The sequence below is a fragment of the Oncorhynchus masou genome, chromosome 30, assembly GCF_036934945.1.
Source record: "Oncorhynchus masou masou isolate Uvic2021 chromosome 30, UVic_Omas_1.1, whole genome shotgun sequence".
Lineage (NCBI taxonomy): Eukaryota > Metazoa > Chordata > Actinopteri > Salmoniformes > Salmonidae > Oncorhynchus > Oncorhynchus masou.
This window is the reverse complement of record NC_088241.1, coordinates 51,466,323-51,489,892: the sequence shown is the minus strand read 5'-3', so window position 1 is coordinate 51,489,892 and position 23,570 is coordinate 51,466,323. Positions and strand designations below refer to the sequence as shown.

Below are 23,570 nucleotides of genomic sequence, written 5' to 3'. Positions count from 1 at the left end.
CACTTAACAAGAGAACACGTGGTCATCCCTACTGCCTCTGGCCTGTTTTACTCACTAAGCACAATTGCATCTTTTGTAAATTATGTCTTGAGTGTTGGAGTGTGCCATGCAATACATACATTTTAAAAACATGACAATGGTGCTTTCTACTTTGCTTAAAATACTTACTTTGAAAGGATTTATAATTTTGATACTTAAGTATATTTTAGCTATAACATTTACTTAAGTATTTTTAAAACCAAAAACTTTTAGAGTTTTACTCCATTTTACTGGGTGACTTTCACTTTAACTTGAGTAATTTTCTATTGAGGCATCTATACTTTTACTCAAGTATGAAAATTGGGTACTGTATCCACAGGTGTTCTATGTACGCTAGTTGTGTTGCTGATCTTTTGCCCCCCTACATAACTTATTCAAGGTTAGCTGACGTTTATGATCGGCTATTAAACACAACAAAAACTGGATCAGTTACATGCGTGTTGGCATCCGTTATCAAGGATACACATTAACTGCTACCGTTCAAAGCAACATTAAATTATATCCAATTAACCGGTCTGTTAAACTGCTACAGACCCGCCCCTTTCTGGCAGACAGACCAACACTTCAATCGCTGTCTCCCATTTTCTCTTTTCCGGGTTTAACAGAGCAAGTGTCGACCAATCACCGTTAAACATCAACAGATTCAGAGTCATGCGCGATTGAGTTAGGGCTCGCGACAGTACGTACTGTCCTGTGCAGCAATATTGCATCGAAGACATTCCGGAATATAGAAGTGTTACATATTGTATGATTAAGTTATAGTTATATCGTTCAGTGATTTGCAGGTCTAGACAGAGAGAAACGTCAAATGAAGACGTTGTCTGTGGAGGATGCACATTGCTGTCAGTGTCATTGGATGTGGTGGAGTGTTTTTAATTTAACCATCATCATTCCGGAACGACATCTACAATAGCAACTTTTCACAATGAGGCTGTTTACGGTTTTATTGAAAAACACCAAAAAAATTGAATATTATTCAAGATTTTCACCGTCGCCTCTCTCCATCAAGCAATTTTTGGAATTTGGTAAGTAGCCTAGACTAGGCCGACACTCTCTTGGTAATGGGCTGTCACTATCAATGTGTTTTAATTTTAGGTTGTTGTCTATTCTGTAATATTAATGAAATCCTGACGAACAAACATAAGGCGATGTGAATCTCTGAAGGTGAACATCCTTGCAAGTGTTGTTTTTATTCCCTTGAATTCGGTCAAAATGTTTTTATAGTACCACAGTACTCAATGATAATTCTGTTCTGATATAATTTGAATGATTTTTTTTTTTAGCTACAATTAGCATGTAATTTTTTGTTTGTTTGTAGTTATGAGCAATATGCCTATCAGTATAGACTGGGGGCTATAGCCTATAGCTACAGTATAGACTGGGGGCTATAGCCTATAGCTACAGTATAGACTGGGGGCTATAGCCTATAGCTACAGTATAGACTGGGGGCTATAGCCTATAGCTACAGTATAGACTGGGGGCTATAGCCTATAGCTACAGTATAGACTGGGGGCTATAGCCTATAGCTACAGTATAGACTGGGGGCTATAGCCTATAGCTACAGTATAGACTGGGGGCTATAGCCTATAGCTACAGTATAGACTGGGGGCTATAGCCTATAGCTACAGTATAGGCTGGGGGCTATAGCCTATAGCTACAGTATAGACTGGGGGCTATAGCCTATAGCTACAGTATAGACTGGGGGCTATAGCCTACAGCTACAGTATAGACTGGGGGCTATAGCCTATAGCTACAGTATAGACTGGGGGCTATAGCCTATAGCTACAGTATAGACTGGGGGCTATAGCCTATAGCTACAGTATAGACTGGGGGCTATAGCCTATAGCTACAGTATAGACTGGGGGCTATAGCCTATAGCTACAGTATAGACTGGGGGCTATAGCCTATAGCTACAGTATAGGCTGGGGGCTATAGCCTATAGCTACAGTATAGGCTGGGGGCTATAGCCTATAGCTACAGTATAGACTGGGGGCTATAGCCTACAGCTACAGTATAGACTGGGGCTATAGCCTACAGCTACAGTATAGACTGGGGGCTATAGCCTATAGCTACAGTATAGACTGGGGGCTATAGCCTATAGCTACAGTATAGACTGGGGGCTATAGCCTATAGCTACAGTATAGGCTGGGGGCTATAGCCTATAGCTACAGTATAGGCTGGGGGCTATAGCCTATAGCTACAGTATAGACTGGGGGCTATAGCCTATAGCTACAGTATAGACTGGGGGCTATAGCCTATAGCTACAGTATAGGCTGGGGGCTATAGCCTATAGCTACAGTATAGGCTGGGGGCTATAGCCTATAGCTACAGTATAGACTGGGGGCTATAGCCTACAGCTACAGTATAGACTGGGGGCTATAGCCTACAGCTACAGTATAGACTGGGGGCTATAGCCTACAGCTACAGTATAGACTGGGGGCTATAGCCTATAGCTACAGTATAGACTGGGGGCTATAGCCTATAGCTACAGTATAGACTGGGGGCTATAGCCTATAGCTACAGTATAGACTGGGGGCTATAGCCTATAGCTACAGTATGACTGGGGGCTATAGCCTATAGCTACAGTATGACTGGGGGCTATAGCCTACAGCTACAGTATAGACTGGGGGCTATAGCCTACAGCTACAGTATAGACTGGGGGCTATAGCCTATAGCTACAGTATAGACTGGGGGCTATAGCCTATAGCTACAGTATAGACTGGGGGCTATAGCCTATAGCTACAGTATAGACTGGGGGCTATAGCCTATAGCTACAGTATAGACTGGGGGCTATAGCCTATAGCTACAGTATAGACTGGGGGCTATAACCTATAGCTACAGTATAGACTGGGGGCTATAGCCTATAGCTACAGTATAGACTGGGGGCTATAGCCTATAGCTACAGTATAGACTGGAGGCATTGTGTCCAATCAGAAGACAAATGCTGAGTATGGGTTAATAACATGCTCCCCTATGTGCCTGTTAAATCATCAGTTTCTGACTGCTAAGCAACAGTTTAGTTAAAGAAGTCGAAAGGAAAGCTTTCTGTTTCTTCCCCCCCCTCTCTCCCTCTCTCTCTCTCCATCTTTCATACAGATAACAGGTATACAGAGGGCTGTTTATTACTAGTTGAACAGGTCTACAGTGATAACAGCTCGTGTCTTGTTGTGTCACTGGAATTGTTTCATAATCCTGCCTTTGTGTCTGGGCCTGGGAACCAGAGACTGCTCAGGAGGACCACTGCTGTTATCGAACCACTGTAACTCTCTCTCTGGGTGTGTGTGTGTGTGTGTGTGTGTGTGTGTGTGTGTGTGTGTGTGTGTGTGTGTGTGTGTGTGTGTGTGTGTGTGTGTGTGTGTGTGTGTGTGTGTGTGTGTGTGTGTGTATACTTGCCTGTGAGACAGTTAGTCTGCCTATTTTCTGAGTGCGTTCAGCCTATTTTAGCCTTATCAAATTAGCCACGCCTCGGCCCAGCGTTAGGTACCTTCGGCGCCTTTCCCTAGAAGTTAAACAAACATTACTCATTGCTGTTTCCGAACACACATTGAAGTATCTATGGATAGCATGTGGACTGTGTATGTAAGTGAGAAAGAGATGCTGGGATGTGCCTATAGTCAAACACACAGCAGCTCTGTTATTTCCAGCATTAATCACATTGTAAACCATGGTGGGATGTCCATTTGTTCACATCAATAGAGGCGTGTCTTTTGTTGCTCTTTCAGACAGAGAAGTTGAACATCATGGTAGAATGCCATTTGCTTTTTAGAGTGCATTTTCCCAGTCAACTTTTAAAAGACTCCCTCCCTTCCCCTCCCATCTCCTCCTCTAGGTCGGGACAATGCGTGTGAGAAGACATCCTTTATGTTCCTGAGGAAGGAGCTGCCGGTGAGGCTGGCTAACACCATGAGAGAGGTCAACCTGTTGCCTGATAACCTGCTCAGTCAGCCCTCAATCAAACTGGTGCAGAAATGGTGAGACATTTAGCCTGAGTGCCAGTCTGTTTGTGCTATCATGCCAAACACTTGACGATGAGCAATGGAGTTGGCAAAAGCACAAAAACATATGGGACCAGTCTAGTGAGAATGAGTCATAACACACAAACATGCCAGTGACATCAGCACAAACATGCAATTTACATACCCCAAACATACCCCATACCCCAAACGTATTGAATGAACTGTGTGTGTGTTCCCTTCAGGTACATGCAGAGCTTTGTGGAGCTGTTGGGGTATGAGAACAGAAAACCAGAGGATCCTCAGGCCCTCAATGAGTGAGTATGGAGGACAATGTTTTTTTCTAGATATTTCAATCATCTCAATCATCTGATGTTGAACTGAAGAAAGCAGGTGTGAGAACCTGAGAGAAGGATGTTTGGAAGAGAGGGGGATGAGGGAAGCTATGAAGAGGTGGAGGGGTAGAGGGTAGCTTACTGCTAACTGCCTGTGTCCTTGTCCTCATACTCGCCTGATGCTAAACTCCTGGACTTACCTGTCCAGATAATCATGTATATTTATACCATAACAGTGTTCACACCATGTGTGAGAGATTTAGATAGGAGCCACTGATAACAACCCCAGCTGACCACTGTAAGTCAGCAGAAATAAGTTGTTTTTCTTATTCTCTCTCTCTCTCTCTCTCTCTCTCTCTCTCTCAGTTTCCTGGAGTTGTTGATCGAGATCCGTAATCGTCATAATGACGTGGTCCCTACCATGGCCCAGGGGGTTATAGAGTACAAGGAGAAGTTTGGCTTTGACCCCTTCATCAGCAGTAACATCCAGTACTTTCTGGACCGCTTCTACACCAACCGCATATCCTTCCGCATGCTCATCAACCAACACAGTGAGAGCACACACTCTGACACACATTTACAGCACGTTAATACGCACATGTCCGCTGGACGATGTTTAAGATATGTGGACTGTGTGTGTGTGTAAAGACGTTATGTCTTTGGGGGAACTATGGTATCCATTATGTTCATGTCTGTCTGTCTCCTCAGCTCTCCTGTTCGGCAATGACACTAACCCAGCCCACCCCAAACATATAGGCAGCATAGACCCCACTTGCAACGTGGCTGAAGTAGTCAAAGGTGAGGACTGGTCAAGGGGGGTGTGTGTCTTTGTCTGACTCACTGTGTTTTTCAGAAGCAGTGGTAACAGATCAAGTTGTATTTGTCACATGATCTGTAAACAACAGGTGGAGACTAACAGTGAAATGCTTACTTGCGAGTCCTTTTCAACAATGCTGACAAAGAAATAATAGAAAGCTAAAACACGTAATAATAGATACACAATGAATAATAACTTGGCTATATACAAGGGGTCCCGGTACAGAGTCGATGTGCAGGGGTGCGAGGTAATTGAGATAGATACTATTGTGTATATATAGTGTATGTGAACACCCCTACAAATGAGTGGATTTGGCTATTTCAACCACACCCGTTGCTGACAAGTGTAAAAATTTGATAGGATGGCACCTTTCCAACAAGTCAATTCATCAACTTTCTGCCATTGGAGTTCGCCGCCATTGGACTCTGGAGCAGTGGAAACTCGTTCTCTGGAGTGATGAATCACGCTTCACCATCTGGCAGTCTGACGGATGAATCGCGGATGCAAGAAGAAAGCTACCTGCATGAATTCATAGTGCCAACTGTTTAGTTTAGTGGAGGATGAATAATGGTCTGGGGCTGTTTTTCATGGTTCAGGCCCCTTAGTTCCAGTGAAGGGAAATCACTACAGCATACAATGACATTCTAGATAATTCTGTGCTTCCAACTTTGTGGCAACAGTTTGGGGAAGGTCCTTTCCAGTTTCAGCATGGCAATGTCCCTGTGCACAAAGCAAGGTCCATACAGAGATGGTTTGTCGAGATTGATGTGGAAGAACTTGACTGGCCTGTACAGAGTCCTCACCTCAACCCCATCGAACACCTTTGGGATGAATTGGAACGCCGACTGCGAGCCAGGCCTAATCGCCCGACATCACTAATACTCTTGTGGTTGAATAGAAGCAAGATCCCTGCCACATTGTTCCCAGAAATGTGGAGGCTGTTATAGCAGCGAAGGGGGACCAACTCCATATTAATGACCATGATTTTGGAATGAGATATTCGACGTGCAGGTGTCCACATTTTTGGTCATGTGGTGAATGTACTATACATATAACTAGGAATAAAGTGACAGATAGTAAACAGTGGCAGCAGTGTGTTTGTGATGAGTCAAAGTTAGTGCCCAAAAAGGGTCAATGCAGATAGTCCGGGTTGCTCTTGATAACTATTTAACTAACTATTTAGCAGTCTTATGGCTTGGTGGTGGTAGCTGTTCAGGGTCTTGTTGGTTCCAGACTTGGTGCATTGGTACCGCTTGCCGTGTGATAGCAGAGAGAAATCTATGACTTGGGTGGCTGAATTCTTTGAAGATTTTTAGGGCCTTCCTCTGCCTTGTATAGAGGACCTGTATGGCAGGGAGCTCAGCCCTAGTGATGTACTGGGCCGTACGCACTACCCTCTGTAGCGTCTTGTGGTCGGATGCCAAGCAGTTACAATACCAAGTGGTGATGCAGCTGTAGAACGTTTTGAGGATCTGAGGGCCCATGCCAAATATTTTCAGCCTCCATGGGTTAACCCAACTCTAACCTTAATAGTGATGATGGCAGTTTTCTGAAGCAAAACAATAGTCATCTCTCTCCCCTTAGTCCCTTCCTCTTTCTCCCTTTTGCTCTCTCGTTTACCACCCCTAAATGGTTCTGCTTTTCTTAGATAGTTGTGTGTATGATGGCATGTATCCAACTGTCCATCATGTGACACTGCCTTCCTGTTTCAGATGCCTATGAGACAGCCAAGATGCTGTGTGAACAGTACTACCTTGCTGCCCCTGCACTCCAGATCCAAGAGTTCAACAGTAAGACATCTTCTCTGTTTTACCACATCTCTGATCCCCCTCCATGTTGTCTCATGTACAGTCAACACACACAAACTTTGTTCACTGTCTCATGATGTCCTTGATCTCTATATGCTGTCGAAACACACGCTTTACAGTATGTTTGTGGTTTCATAACATCTCTGATCCTTCTCTGTGTGAGCGATAACAGAGCTCCACCTTTAAAGGGAGGTGATGTAGCCACAGTACTGCTCCTATTTAGAGATGATGGTTGCAGATGCCAGATTTAGTCCTGCTGTGATTTTATATATATATATATATATGAGCGATCTTATTTTCTCTCCCTGTGTCACAGTGAAACAAGACAAAGATAAATCGATCCAGGCTGTGTATGTTCCCTCTCACCTCTTCCACATGCTGTTTGAACTCTTCAAGGTGTGACACGCACGCACACACGCAAGTACACATACACAATGCACGACCATCATCATACTAATAAAACTGTTTGGTGTGTGTAGAACTCTATGCGGGCCTCTGTGGAGCTCCATGAGGACAGTAAGGAGGGCTTACCTCCGGTGAAGGCCAAAGTCACACTAGGAAAAGAGGACCTGTCCATAAAGGTAACACACACACCTGCCAATAATTAGACATGCCATCTATGAGTGGGATGTATGATAAATGCTCTATAAATTGTTATATTTACCATCTTTTACTCAGTGTGTCAAATGTACAGTCGTGACATATCCTCTTTCTCTCCCTTTCCTCTCTCTTTTATCTATCTCTGTCAGATCAGTGATCAGGGTGGAGGTGTACCTCTGAGGAAGATCGATCGTCTGTTTAACTACATGTACTCTACTGCCCCCACGCCCAGCCTAGAACCCTCCAACACTGTCCCACTGGTACACACATACACATTGTCCCCCATATTTTTCAGGTGTTCTGACTCATCATTCTGAAACCAGTAACAGATGCCAGTGTTTTTCTGTAGTGATTGTAAACAACTTCTGAAGAAGTGACTGCCCTTATACTACACTCTCACCTATGTCATTTCTCTCCCCCGTCTTGTCTGCTATCTCTGACTCCCAACTTTCTCTTCCTTCTCCCTCCCTGCTTCCAGGCTGGTTTTGGCTATGGTCTTCCCATCTCCAGGTTGTATGCCAGGTATTTTCAGGGAGACCTGAAGCTCTACTCCATGGAAGGGGTTGGCACTGATGCTGTCATTTATCTCAAGGTAGGAGGGGCTTCTCTCACACCACAAATCATTTTGATGTTACTCTGTGATTTTCAGACTCTGTTATACCCCTGCTCTGTAATACAATTAACTATCAACATCACTCCATCCCTTTTCATTGGTTCTTCTTTTGTCCCGCCCCCAAATCAGGCTCTGTCCAGTGAGTCGTTCGAGCGCCTGCCCGTCTTTAATAAGTCGGCATGGCGACACTACCAGACCAGCCCTGAGGCAGACGATTGGAGCAACCCGAGCAAAGAGCCACGAGACACCAGCAAATCAAATTACAAGGCCAACCGATAACTCTGCCCTAAAATGCTTCCCCCGCCCACCTGCCTGGCACACTGAACTCTGCCCCTTCAATGATCCCCTCGCTAACAAAATCATCATGGGTTTAACTTCAGCTGCCGCGGCGACACAACGCCCCCTCTGCAGTCATTGATGTTGTTGTCCCAGGGTGGACTTTGGAACAGGATTTTAGCCCCACCCCCTGACTCCTCTGATAGGTTATTTGGTCAGTTGTTCCTCTTCACAATCTGTTTTAAGTGGGACTACAGTGACCAGATTGGTGGACAGAGAGTCAGTTTGAGATGGTTGAGTTCAGCCACTCTTTCCTTAGATCCCTTATCTTCAGCTTTACTGACCACAGCACTCCCTTGTGGTTCTCTCCAGCTACTGCAGCTAGAGGCTCTGTCTTTGGGCTGGGAAAGGTTTCTGTTCTGCTCTCTCTGTGTCCAGTCTCGGTTTGTTCAGTCAAACATAATAGAACCTCTGTTTCTCTCTTCTCTCCCCCTACAAAGCAGCTGTGACAGGCTGAGGGTTTGGTTTCAGGCCCGACAGAGAAAAGGGAAAATGAGCTCCTTTTCTCCCTTTGAGGATAGTTTTGAATGGGCACTAATCTCATCCACCGGCCGGCGCTGTCTGTCGATCCGTCTGGTCTCACAGCGCCTCAGAATGGAACTTGAATGGGAGACTGGTAGGAGCGGCGATTTTAATTGGCTGATCTCTGTCCATCGCCATCTAGCCCAACCCTGAGAACATACCCCAGCTACATTGTGAACTTCAAAGTGCAAGTGATTTAAAGAAGGAAGTGAGTTCGGAAAATCTGAAAGTATGCATATTAGAAATTGTTTTCATATATAAACTTTATACGCCAAACTCAGAATCAATTGGGTTTCCCCAAAATAATATTGTTTATGTAATAGAACATTTATTTTGATTGACAATTTTGCAAAGTCCCAGCTAATAAAACGGTTGATATCTCTCACTTCCTGTCGGTTACCACTAGCTTCCACTGTCACAAAGTCAACATTGGCTACAAAAATGTACTTTGTGGTCTTAATGTAAGGTTAGGGTTAAGCATAAAGTTAGCAGTTTGGTTAAGGTTAGGTTTAAGAAGAGACATTTTAGAGATAGGCAGGGTTTATGACTTTGTGGCTGTGATAACTAGTGACGACCCTCTCCTGCCTCAATTTAAAGACATGCCTCATAGTTGTGTGATTCGCTTAGAATTTGACATGATTAGCATGGCACTCAGTAAATCAAAACCCCCTAAGGTCTAACCAGTCCCACCCTATTACGGTCCCTGCTATCTGGAGTCCTTGGGACGTCCAGACCCCACATTGAAGTTGAAATGTAAAAGGGTTAAGGTAGGGACATCCCAAGGATCCCAGATAGCAATGACCACCCTGTTACCAGACTATGTGCGCCAGCAATTCGACCCGGGCATGAGGTTAATTAGGCACAAAGTGGGTCAGGGTGGGCAGTTGTCATAGTTACAATTGTCATGGGTACAGTGGCGTGGCCAATGCCAAGTTATAGAAAAAAGAGTTGCAGTGGAACTATGGGAACAAGCTTTAAACTAACTAAAGATAGTTATTATGCATTACGAATGTTGCATTATATTATAGAAAGAATCCGGAACAAACAGATGTATTTTTAATTAATTATTATTCCATTATCTCAGAAAGAGGGGAGACTTAGAACCCTGAAGACTTAAGAAACAGTATTGCATGACAAATGCCCTGATGGTTATAGTTTCATTTCAGCCCCATTGTTTTATTATGTTTTTACTGTGTTGTGACGTGTTGGATTGAGAGGAGAACCTAGTGAAATAGGCATCCTCAATCTTTGCCCCAGATCCTAACCAGCGATACTGATCCTTCCTGAACCCTTTGAAAGGTTAAAACTGTATACTCAGACAGCCCACCTAGCTGTCTTGCCCCCTTTCTAAAAACCTTTGGCGTTAATTGGTTTCTATTGGACAACTTGGTGCCCCATTTAGGAGGTTTTCTATGGGAAACACTGCTCTGAGTCTCAAAGAAAATGGATGTTTTCAGGATGCTAATGTTAACTAACGATGGTTCAACATGTGAGCCTTGTCTTTCCTGTAGCTTATTGCTTATAAACCTCTCCAGCATTACATGTGTTACTGTTAACCCTCGCAGTTCCTTCCACACCCTGATAAGACCATGCAAAGGCTACATGACCGATCCTAAAGATGGCTACATTTTGTTAGCCTTGTTTGTCCATCTGTGGCACCATCAACCCTGCAAAGCAATATGAACATTCTCACATCAACCAAGACTATCGCTAACAACGCCACACCGACTCAACCTTGTAATTCACCTAGTAGTGGTATTACTAAACCTTCTGAACATTGAACGAGCTTGAACATCAACTAGTATTTTGAATGGTTCTCCGATAAGACATGTAATAGCTGTCATTGGTTGAAGTGTGTGAATAATGCTCTTCAAGGATGGAAGGGATTGGATGAGATGAATATTTGTATTTAAGTGTCAAGAAGAATCTGTGGCATTGTAGTGGTGTACAACAGCGGGCATTTTGAAACTCCATTGTTTGTGCAGGAGTATGGACCTGAACATCTTGTGTTCCTTGAAACCAGGGTTCTTTTGCATAGGAAAATGGTTGATTGTTGATCATTTGTTTTTTACTTCAATTTTTTAGCATTTATTTTTGTGTAACTGGATGATTATTCCGGAGGGCTCTTTCCCTCTTTTTTTTGATTTTAAAAGTCATCACATACCGTTTTCTTCATCAATGTCTTCGTATGTGGATTACATTTCATTCAGGCTTCTCTGATAAGAATCACTTGTCTTAGTTAACTCTGGGATAATATTAGCTTGTTTGTTTGTGTTTATAGTTATCCTCATTCTCATTGGCCGGTTTATGAAAAGTGGGGCCAAACTTGGACCAATCATGGAGCGCTGAGCTGACATCATCCATTCTCAGTTTTCAGCAAAACCTGAACAACTCATTCCAGCACTGCCAAGGAGGCACCTAAAATGAGTTTTAAAGTGGGCTTAGCTGTAGATAAGGTAGTGAATCCTTCTTTACCTTTTTGTACCTCTAAGGTATTAGTAGCTTATATAGTATATATAGTATGGTAATATATTGAACTGGTGTGAAGTGATTACTCATACATCCTTTCTGTATCTCTGATGTAAGAGATGACTGAGCACTTTGTATGAACTCCTCCCTGTAGAGAAAGTGTGTGCAGACATATGCAGCCCATCTTATCACAAAACAGTAACTTTTGTATGCATACATGTGCTACAGTAGCGGCTACCGTAGATAGTAGACACAGTGATATACAACCACAGAGGTATTCAGCATGAGGTCAAGCTTGCAATACCTACTGTCAATTTTCCAAAGCTACAATAAAGAGAACAAAACAGACAAGTTTTTTTTCTATGCGTGTGTGCAAACGAGTCAATCTGTTGAAAAAGAGATTTGTTTCCTCTCAATCACCAATCTACTTCACTTTCAATGACTTTCATTTTTTATTTATTTACATATTACGCCATTAGGAATTATACATTAGAAAATAAGACGATACAAACAGAAACACACATTCCCAATCTTGTACACACAGTGCAGGATTACATATAATGCATACAGGACAAGAACGTCTCTAAGGTGGATCAGGAGGTATGGCAGGAAGTGATGTTATGTGGGTATCCGCTGTGGAACAGTTGTGGCCTGTGAGGTGTCGTAGCGAGAGACATCGAGTTGAAGAACAGTTCTGTGTCATGTGTGACTAGCAAGAGGAGAGCACAATGATTCTACGACAGCAGGGCGGGTCAATCTTATTCACCAGTGTGGGTGCAAGCTTTTATTCCAGCCAAGTTATAACACCTGATTCTAGGACCACACCAGCCCTTTGTGGATAACACTGGCCATCCCTGTACTATACAACCTTTGATCTCTCGTTTCTAATAAGGAAGGCTCCTGAATAAGCTGTCACAATTGTACATTCTCTAAAAGCAAATAAATTGACAGATCAGTTTCTCCAGTTGAAAGCACTGTGTACAATTGATGGGCCGGGCAGGCGGCCATATTGGGAAAGCATGGGGGGGTGGGGGGGACATCCCTGATACTGAAGTTCCAAGTGTTTTGTTCATTATGTAATCACCAATCACGTACTGAGTTCCATGGTGTTACCGTTGTTGAAATGTAACATCCATTAATTTGTGTTGCTATGTAGTCTCAGAAATCTCCCACCTAACACTGTGGGAGGCAACACTTCTGCCTAGGGAGACTAGTTGCTATGGCAAATAATCTGGTACAGAATTATTTGTGATTCTGTGGGTTGCATGTCAGTAGTCTGAAGTGGCCTCTTGTCTCCCAGGAAGGCTGCAGTTACTTACTCCTCTAGAGGACAGTGTTTCTCTCTTAAACCTACAAACTAGGGCACAGTCAGTATGCATCACATTACAGAATGATGCAATTAGAAACAGAATGGTGCAGTCAGTCTATTCTCTTATTGTATAGAGAACTGTCTCGATTTGTCTATAAATTCAATCTCTATCTGGAGAGTTCTGTAATGGTGTAGGTCTACTCACCAGGGTTGGGGCCATTTCAATTCAGGAAGTACACTAAAATTCAGATTCTTTTCAATTAGGAACATTTCAAATTGGAATTTGGTTTGACTGAAATTAAAATGCAATTGACCCCAACCCTGCTACTCACTTAATATCACAATGCAAATAGTCACACTACAGACAATAGTTGTGAAATTGCAGAAAATATCTTCTATCATGTTTACCCTGGTTTTTCTCTAAAATATGACCATAACATGAGATTTAAAATCAAAAGGATAGAGAAAAAGGAGGACATAAAATGATGGAATGATATGATCAACAGGCGTTATTTTATTTACCGTCTCTGTCAGACCTGAGCAATCAAAAACAGGTCAGTCGCATCATCTTCTGTTCTCTACATTCCTGTCTGCTTCGTTTCCCAGGCAACAGAGACCAATGGCTTCTTCGTGCTACAGCACTACACTATATTTCCCATGACCCCCTTCTGTCTTGTATATCTACAAATTCCTTCAGCATCCAGTCATTGCTGCCAGTGTGTGGAAGGGGATGTCAGAGAGAGAAAGAGAATGTGTGTGCGTGTTACAGCACCTTTCAGGCAGTAAGTGAGTATGTGGTCTTAGGTGTGTGTGTGTGTGTATGCATGGCATCAGCTGTTAGGTGTGTGTGTGTGTGTGTATGGCATCAGCTGTTAGGTGTGTGTGTGTGTATATGCGGGGTGTCAAGAGTCTGTTCCACAGTCCAGGCCCCTACTTCTCGTTCTCATCTTCTTCACTCATGCTACTGAAAGAGGCTGAAGCCCCTTTGGGTGAGGAAGGGGAGGCTGGTCGGGGGTGAAGCCAGCGCGAGGGGGGAGACGGGGAACGAGACAGAGACAGTTGCCGGGGGGGACTGTTACTAGGCGACCCATGGGGTGATAGGGCGTAGGAGATCATCCGACCACTACGCTCACTAAACACCTGTTTCTGTTAAGGTAAGGAGAGAGAGGTTTGTGAGAGAACTATCACTTCAAAGACTAGGACTAGGCTAGAGGTTGAAGCTAAACACAGTTTAGGTTCATAGATCAGATTTGCAAAAAATAAGTGAAATGTCAGATGAGTGATTGGAGTATGTCCATGAGTGGCGCAATAGAGACAGGCTTTAGCTTACCCATGTTCCATCTGGGCCAAACAGTTCCAGGAAGTTACCGATGAACTCCCGTGATTTCTCCTCCCACTTCTGTATGAGGTCATGGCTCCTCTCCTCCACGCGGTAGACAAAGTGTTTACTCTTCTCCTCCACCGTTTTCACCTTCTCCTTCATACGGTCCACCTGGTTCTGCAGGCGGTACTTCTTCTCCTGAGGTTGTAGAAAGGTTGTAGAAAGGTTGTAGGAACGTAACTGACATACAGGTAACTGCCAAAATAAAGGTAATACCAACATAGTGTCTTAAAATGGCATTGGGCCACCACAGAACAGCTGCATTGTGCCTTGGCATATATTCTACAAGTGTCTGGAACTCTTATTGGAGGGATGTGACACCACTGTTCCATGAGAAATTCCATCATTTGGTGTTTTGTTGATGGTGGTGGAAAAGGTTGTCTCAGGCGCCGCTCCCATAAGTGTTCAGTTGGGTTGAGAGCTGGTGATAGACGGCCAGGGCATATGGTGAAACATCAGCAAGTTGAGCAGTCTTCGTCATTAAAGCTCTGGCCAAACGTGCCCCAACAATCCTCCCTCTTTCGAAGTCACTAAGATCTCTTCTTCTAGCCATGGTAGCCAAAATAATGGGCAACTGTGCCTAATCAGCATTTTTATACATGACCCTAAGCATGATGTGATGTTAATTCCACACCTTTGTGCAAGCACCTGCTTTCAATATACTTTGTATCCCTCATTAACTCAGGTGTTTCCATTATTTTGTCAGTTACCTATATGTGTCTCTCAACAAATACAGACAGAACATACTGTATGTCTGTTTGTGTGTTCGTTGAAAGACATCAGTTATGTTCTCAGTGTACGGAGTACACACACGTTATTTTTAAGGTAGACACACACACTTACGTTGATGAAGCTGACATTGAGCTCTTTAGCAGTGTAGCCCCGCTGTAGATTGCGTCTAGCGTAGAGGTCGTAGTCTCGTACAATACGAGTGATCAGGTCAGAGGTCGAGATACCCTCTGTCCGCTGAGTTGGCACGAACATGCCTGGAACACACACACATTATAAACACATACACACACATTATATATTATAAATACACACATAGACGAACATGAACACACACACACTATAAATACATTATAAACACGCACACAGGAACACATACACTGATCATAAATACAGCTTCACACACACACTCACCTGCCTCCTTGATGTGTTTGTAGACGTCCTCAGTTCCTGCTGAGGAGTATGGGATATCGTCATGAGCCACAAAATCGATCTGAGAAACAATCAGAACACAAGACAAGAATCTATACACAATCTCTATACAGTCTATACATAATCTATACACAGTCTATACCCCATCTCTACACACAATATATACCCCATCTATACACAATCTCTATACACAGTATATACCCCATCTCTACACATTCTATAAAAGTCTATACACAATCTATACACAGTCTACACACAGCACGGGAGAAACAAAATAACACATGCAGATAAACTGACACACAGAAAAGAGACATGCCTGCATGCATCATAAATAGTCTCTACACACACAAACACACAGAAAGCTTTGATGGGAATAGACAAACACACCTTGTGCTTTTCCAGGAAGTCCTGTGTGAGCGTCCATGGTGCATCTCGGACCACTTCGTCGACATAGCGACAGTGTCTCAGAGCCTCGTACCGCTCATCCTCCGTCATCACAGTGAAACCCTTATACTTATGGGTCAGCTCATCACTACACACTGACACACACAGACAAACAAACATACACAGACAAACAAACACACACATACACATGAAACAGTCACAAAGGTACAAAGAAACAGATAGCAAAACATGAGTTATTCATACTAAGTGTCATTATATCCACATGTTTATGAATGTGTGTGTTTGTGTACATATCTACGTGTGTGTGTGCATACCTCCCACTATGAGGTATGCATTGGGGAAGAGGTTCTTGGCCTGCATCAGAGCTCTGGCATGGCCGGAGTGGAACAAATCAAATATCCCATCTGCATATACTCGCACTGGACGGTCTACTGTAGAGGACAGACACACAGAGTGTACATCTAACACATACTCTCCTCTCCTCTCCTGATGATGTTGTAAGTGAATGTGAGGAGGAGAGGATGTGGAAAAGAAGAGGAGATGGCTATGAGGGAAGATGCTGAGGATGGTAGGAAGAGAGGATGAAGAATGAGGATGAGAGGAAGAATAGTGAGGAAAGAGTGATGAAGAGGGGCGCGTAACAGAGGATGAGAGGAGGTATACCTGGGGTCCCTCTGCGGGCTTGAGCAATGGAGAGTCTCTCATGAGGGGCGCGACACTCACAGCTGGTGTCCTTAGCAAAGAGAGCAGGCTCAGTCAGCATCTGAGAGAGGGAGGAAAGATTGAACTGTTAAGTGCTTTTTGTTCAGTATAATAATGCTAACAACAGCATATTAGAACAGCACATGCATCCAATTCAAACCCCTACAAAACTCACTCCTCTCAACAAACCAGTCTGAGACACAACATGATAGGTGAAGGGGGTGTTAAGGAGGGGAAGAAAAGGATGGAAATAATGTGATACCCCTCTCAAATTACATGTTTTCAGGTTGTATGAAGAGAAGAACAGGAGATACAGGGAAGGATAGTGACAGTTAAAAAGAGGAGAGAAGGAAGGCGATGGAGGAGAGAAGGAAAGTTGAATGACATTCATGTCCCCTTCTTGATAGTCATCCCCTGTCTCTCTCTGGCATAATTCCAGTAATTAGATTATTGATCAGGCCTGATATCTATTCTCTATCACAACTATTGATTACATGATAAGGGAACGAGCAGCACCCAGTGCTATTGATCTGCTACTGGCTAAAATGGAACTTCATCCCTCCCTCTACCAACATCTCGTTTTCCATCTCTCTCTCTCTCTCTCTCTAGGGGGGAGAGAAAAATGAATTGGAACATGCATGACTTTCTGTCCCCAGTAACTTCTTGGATCCACTCCCAAACACAGGAGAGAACAGAGACATACTGGAGACTATATGTTACCCTGGGAGACTAGATCTCATTCACAAAGACAGACAAAGCAAGAGAGAGAGAGATAATGGGATCTTAGATTGTTCATATTAATACATGTCTACATTTGTCATCCTTAACACTGAATATTTAAAGATAGTTCCACCTCTACATATTCCATTTGGATAAGGGATGAAGAAGAACAGAAAGGAGGTGGAGATGATCATAACATCATCAGATGGTCTTGGCTAGCAAAATCCTTGTGAGCTCCAATCCCCATAGTAACAGATCGGACAGAACAGAACAGTGAGGAGGACGCACTGAGGTAACGTTTCTCCCACAATCCACTGCAAGGTGAGAAGGGGGAGGAGCCCAGTGTGGACAAAGGGCAGGCGGTGGCCTCGGACGATCGACAGATCAGAGTGACAGCAGCGAATGTGCTCACTAAAGCCCTGAAACTGGCACAGCAGACATCTGGTCTAAGAAGGATTAACTAAGATAAAAAAAACTCAACTAAAAAAAAACAACCACAACACTGATGGTAGCACACAGGAGGAAAAAAAGAGGGGGAGAGGCACAGGGATGTGGGAATAGGGAGGAGGATATGATGAAGAGAAGGAGAGAGGCACAGGGATGTGGGAATAGGGAAGAGGATATGATGAAGAGAAGGAGAGAGGCACAGGGATGTGGGAATAGGGAGGAGGATATGATGAAGAGAAGGAGAGAGGCACAGGGATGTGGGAATAGGGAGGAGGATATGATGAAGAGAAGGAGAGAGGCACAGGGATGTGGGAATAGGGAGGAGGATATGATGAAGAGAAGGAGAGAGGCACAGGGATGTGGGAATAGGGAGGAGGATATGATGAAGAGAAGGAGAGAGGCACAAATAATAAAAGGGAATAACAAAGACAGAGACTGAATGGAGCTGGCATCGCCCCTCTGTATCCTTGCGTTTTTGTGTCCTCATCAGGAGATCTATGCCAGGCTGCCTATGCCCACACATACACACACCCCTGCCAATACTGCGAAACACGCCCAACCCCCCATCCTCCACACAGACACACACAGTCCATTCAGCACTCAGAGCATCCTGCAAAGACACACACAGACAGTGGATCTGTTTCATAACAAGAAGACTAGCCAGCCTCTCCCTCTTTCTCTCCTTCACACACAAACACACCCTACCGTGCGCGGCTGGGGGCAGATGTGCTCGAGCTCCTCCATGCTTCCCCTAAAGGCTCATGGGATACGGCGGCTGAACCCCGTGTCTGTGACTCAGCATCAGTGAGATGATCCCTCTCGCTCGCTCTCTCTCTCTATTTCGCTCTACCGCCCTCTCTTCCTCCCTCTGCCTTCTCCCCTCCCTCTTCACTTCCCTCTGTATCCCCACCCACTCTGCCCTCTTCTCTCCCTCCCTCTATTCCACCTCTTCCATCCCTATCTCCTCCCCCTCTCCTCCTCTCTTTGGCAGAGTGATCTCTCACTCACAGACCAGAAGCCAAGCGCCTCCAAACTCTAGCCATGGCGACGACAAATATGTGAGAGAGCTCCAATCAGTGCACAGATCCCACTGTATAATTTGCATAGAGAACACGGATTGGCTGAGTTGGCTAGGACCATCCGTGAAGGACGGCATTGAGCATCAATGTCTAGGATGCTATATCTCATTAGTCTACAGTTGCTCTCCTCTCCTCTGAAAACACAATATAGGTGAAAGTAGTATGATACATGCACATTGAGGTTCCTCCCTGTGCGGTGTCCCAACAGTCTTAACCAGCTTCTGTTCCTTGTCCCCTTTCCTCTGACCACATCAGGATAGGTGAAAGCAGAAGGCTTTTACAGCAGTAGACACACCTATCCAGTGCTTTTGGGGACCAGTTGTTATGGGAGAAAAGAGGAGAGAACACATTTAAGAATATACAGGGAACAGTATCTGTTTTCCACTGAATTACACTGATACACAGAATAGACCTTATTACTTCTCTATCTTTACTTCTCTCTACCCCCAGACCATCCTCTCACTTTCCGTCTTTCAACCACTTAATGTAAGTCTCCTAGACTTTTCATCTTGAAATGAAAGTTCAAAAACATATAAGTCACTGTCTCATAGTCAGAGAAAACTTTAGTTGTCATGTGTTGAACTTCACTACAGCCACTAAAAGTAACATGGGAGAAAGTACCTGATAGTCCACTTAATTTCTAACATGCGAATAGCCCAAGTCCATTATGTCCCGTGCCATAATGGTCCTGACATCGTGTCATACCTATAGCCTAAGTGTACTAAGTCTACACAGTTGGTTAGCTAACTTACCGTGCCCGATTCCCTCCTGCGTCCGGCCACACCCGGTGCAACAGGATCGCATGCATACTTGTGAGTTCCATTGCTTGTACGCCCCACCATCTTGAGAGAACCGTATATGTTCGTCGTCAATCAAGCATTGAGTATGTAAAAACGGTCCTGGATTTTCCCTTCCCTCGTTCCACCCGTTGCCAACAGGCAGCGAGACCCAGACACTGACACACTGCGTGCAAGTGTGCAAGTGTAGCGGACTAGACCGAGAGGCAGATCACACGCACGAGCCTCAGGAAACACCGGCCAGTATAGAAGATTAGGGTTAGGCATCCAGGTCGACGTGCGCATTTTTAACTGCTGGCTGGAGTCGGACACCGCACGCATGACCGATCACACTAGGGGACAGCGGGGACATATGCCTAATTCACCAACAATGTCCAATTGGTGGGTCTTGTTCTGCGGCCAAGTGGGTTGAACAAACGAGTAGGCTGTGTCCAGGTTACTAAGGTTTGTGGCCAAATTAGGTGGTCTCTTGAAAAACACTGCACAGTAAATTCAAATGTATTTATAAAGCCCTTCTTACATCAGCTGATATATTAAAGTGCTGTACAGAAACCCAGCCTAAAACCCCAAACAGCAAGCAATGCAGGTGTAGAAGCACAGTAGCTAGGAAAAACTCCCTTGAAAGGCCAAAACCAAGGAAGAAACCTAGAGAGGAACCAGGCTATGAGGTGTGGCCAATCCTCTTCTGGCTATGCCGGGTGGAGATTATAACAGAACATGGACAAGATGTTCAAATGTTCATAAATTACCAGCAAATTACCAGAGTTGGGACGTCTCAAGGATCCCTAATAACAAGGACACTGTATTTGGTTGAACAACCTGCAGTATCGAACGACCCCTTATGTGGTTGTGGATAACCGCTAGTTATGGTGTAATTGTTTTACTCTAAATAGCTTAAGAAACATAACAAGTCAGACCAACGAATATCTGTTGTTGCCTTCAACATTATCATTAACGCCATTATGAGGCAGCACCTTGCAGCGAGGTAGCCCTTGATCATGAATCTCAGTACACATAAACTGCATTCGGAAAGTATTCAGACCCTTTACTCAGTAATCTCAGTACACATAAACTGCATTCGGAAAGTATTCAGACCCATTTACTTTTTCCACATTTAGTTACGTTACATCCTTATTCTAAAATGGCTAAAATTGTTTTTTTTTATTCTTCTCAATCTACACACAATACCCCATAATGACAAAGCAAAAACCCGTTTTTAGAAATGTTAGCAAATTTGTAAAAAAAATACATTAAATATCACATTTACATAAGTATTCAGACCCTTTACTAAGTACTATGTTGAAGCACCTTTGGCAGCGATTACAGCCTCAAGTCTTCTTGGGTATGACGCCAGAAGCTTGGCACACCTGCATTTGGGGAGTTTCTCCCATTCTTCTCTGCAGATCCTCTCAAGACCTGTCAGGTTGGATGGGGTCGCTGCACAGCTATTTTCAGGTCTCTCCAGAGATGTTCGATCGGCTTCAAGTCTCTGGCTGGACCACTCAAGGACATTCAGAGACTCCTGTGTTGTCTTGGCTGTGTGCTTATGGTTGTTGTCCGGTTGGAAGGTGTATCTTTGCCTCAGTCTGAGGTCATGAGCGCTTTGGAGTAGGTTTTCAACAAGGATCTCTCCTTTAGATACCTTTTCGAATACTCCAAGCAGCCTGTCATGTGCCTTTTACTGAGGAGTGATTTGCGTCTGGCCTCTATATGAAGGCCTGATTGGTGGAGTGCTGCAGAGATGGTTGTCCTTCTGGAAGGTTATCACATCTCCACAGAGGAACTCTAGACATCTATCAGAGTGACCATCAGGCGGCCAACTCTAGGAAGAGTCTTGGTGGCTCCAAACTACAGTTGAAGTCGGAAGTTTACATACACCTTAGCCAAATACATTTAAACTCCGTTTTTCACAATTCATGACATGTAATCCTAGTAAAAATGCCCTGTCTTAGGGCAGTTAGGCTTACCACTTTATTTTAAGAATGTGAAATGTCAGAATAATAGTAGAGAGAATTATTTATTTCAGCTTTTATTTCTTTCATCACATTCCCAGTGGGTCAGAAGTTTACATACACACAATTAGTATTTGGTAGCATTGCCTTTAAAATTGTTTAACTTGGGTCAAACGTTTTGGGTAGCCTTCCACAAGCTTCCCACAATAAGTTGGGTGAATTTTGGTCCATTCCTCCTGACAGAGCTGATGTAACTGAGTCAAGCTTGTAGGTCTCCTAGCTCACACACGCTTTTTAACACATTTTCTATAGGATTAAGTTCAGGGCTTTCTGATGGCCACTCCAGTACCTTGACTTTGTTGTCTTTAAGCCATTTTACCACAACTTTGGAAGTATGCTTGGGGTCAATGTCCATTTGGAAGACCCATTTGCGACCAAGCTTTAACTTCCAGACTGATGTCTTGAGATGTTGCTTCAATATATCCACATAATTTTCCCCCCTCATGATGCCATCAATTTTATGAAGTGCACTAGTCCCTCCTGCAGCAAAGCACTCCCAAAATATGATGCTGCCACCCCCGTGCTTCACGGTTGGGATGGTGTTCTTGGGCTTGCAAGCATCCCACTTTTCCCTCCAAACATAACGATGGTCATTATGGCCAAACTGTTCTATTTCTGTTTCATCAGACCAGAGGACATTTCTCCAAAAAGTACAATCTTTGTCCCCATGTGCAGTTGCAAACCGTAGTCTGACTTTTTATGGTGGTTTTGGAGCAGTGGCTTCTTCCTTGCTGAGCGGCCTTTCAGGTTATGTCGATAAAAGACTCGTTTTACTGTGGATATAGATACTTTTGTACCCGTTTCCTCCAGCATATTCACAAGGTCCTTTGCTGTTGTTCTGGGATTGATTTGCACTTTTCGCACCAAAGTACGTTCATCTCTAGGAGACAGAACGTGTCTCCTTCCTGAGCGGTATGACGGATGCGTGGTCTCATGGTGTTTATACTTGCATACTATTGTTTGTACAGATGCATGTGGTACCTTCAGGTGTTTGGAAATTGCTCCCAAGGATGAACCAGACTTGTGGAAGTCAAAAAAAAAATTCTGAGGTCTTGGCTGATTTATTTTGATTTTCCCATGATGTCAAGCAAAGAGGCACTTAGTTTGAAGGTAAGCCTTGAAATACATCCACAGGTACAGATGACATAATTTTCTGGAATTTTCCAAGCTGTTTAAAGGCACAGTCAACTTAGTGTTTGTAAACTTCTGACCTACTGGAATTGTGATACAAGGAATTATAAGTGAAATAATCTGTCTGTAAACATTTGTTGGAAAAATTACTTGTCATACACAAAGTAGATGTCCTTACCAAAACTATAGTTTGTTAACAAGAAATTTGTGGAGTGGTTGAAAAAAGTTTTTTTTTTAAATTCAAAGTTTTATTAAGTTCTCTTGTTTTTCAATCAACCAACAAAACACATTCACAGATGTGACAGGCTTAAAAAAAAAGTTAAGACGACGCTGAGACGACGAGCCAATAATTAGTTTAGATTTTACAGCACCTTACACAACATGTATCTGCACATTTCCCTAGTCACCCCGTTCACTCTGTCCAGTTTGAAATATAGTTGAATAGTGGAGACCAGAGTCTATCAAACTTGGGCTGTCTCTTGTGGAGGTCATAAGTGAGCTGAAAAAACAAGTTTTAATGACTTCAACCTAAGTGTATGTAAACTTCCGACTTCAACTGTACTTCCTTTTAAGAATGATGGAGGCCATTGTGTTCTTCGGGACCATCAATGCTGCAGAAATGTTTTGGGGACCTTCCCCAGATCTGTGCCTCGACACAATCCTGTCTCGGATCTCTACAGACAATTCCTTCAACGTCATGGCTTGGTTTTTGCTCTGACATGCACTGTCAACTGTGGGACCTTACATAGACAGGTGTGTGCCTTTCCAAATCATGTCCAATCAATTCAAATTTACCACAGGTGGACTCCAATGAAGTTGCAGAAATCTCAAGCATGATAAATGGAAACAGGATGCACCGGAGCTCAATTTGCAAAAAAAAAATCTAAAATGCTTTGTCATTATGGGGTATTGTGTGTGGATTGATGATGGGAAA

General features: G+C 43.7%; 2 protein-coding genes across 3 annotated transcripts; one reads left to right on the top strand and one right to left on the bottom strand.

The window, feature by feature from the left end:
- The first annotated feature begins 678 nt into the window (after positions 1 to 678).
- Positions 679 to 11,855, top strand: LOC135522727 (pyruvate dehydrogenase (acetyl-transferring) kinase isozyme 3, mitochondrial-like). Its single transcript, XM_064949263.1, has 11 exons — positions 679 to 1,064; positions 3,869 to 4,010; positions 4,238 to 4,309; positions 4,694 to 4,878; positions 5,036 to 5,125; positions 6,857 to 6,934; positions 7,269 to 7,348; positions 7,432 to 7,533; positions 7,702 to 7,812; positions 8,031 to 8,144; positions 8,295 to 11,855. Exons 1-11 carry the CDS (start codon positions 965 to 967, stop codon positions 8,442 to 8,444), a joined length of 1,224 nt encoding a protein of 407 aa, XP_064805335.1. The 5' UTR covers positions 679 to 964; the 3' UTR covers positions 8,445 to 11,855.
- A 76-nt stretch (positions 11,856 to 11,931) lies between these two features.
- On the bottom strand, positions 11,932 to 19,634 carry LOC135522728 (choline-phosphate cytidylyltransferase B-like). Of its 2 annotated transcripts, none has more exons than XM_064949264.1 (8): positions 19,449 to 19,634; positions 16,412 to 16,511; positions 16,063 to 16,179; positions 15,731 to 15,882; positions 15,326 to 15,404; positions 15,026 to 15,168; positions 14,132 to 14,320; positions 11,932 to 13,947 (listed from the first exon to the last, which is right to left on the bottom strand). In XM_064949264.1, the coding sequence occupies exons 1-8, from the start codon at positions 19,536 to 19,538 to the stop codon at positions 13,732 to 13,734; spliced, it is 1,086 nt and encodes a 361-aa protein (XP_064805336.1). In that variant the 5' UTR covers positions 19,539 to 19,634; the 3' UTR covers positions 11,932 to 13,731. The 2 variants fall into 2 exon arrangements, with proteins under 2 accessions (XP_064805336.1, XP_064805337.1); XM_064949265.1 differs by lacking the exon at positions 19,449 to 19,634 and adding an exon at positions 18,323 to 18,519.
- Positions 19,635 to 23,570: the final 3,936 nt, after the last annotated feature.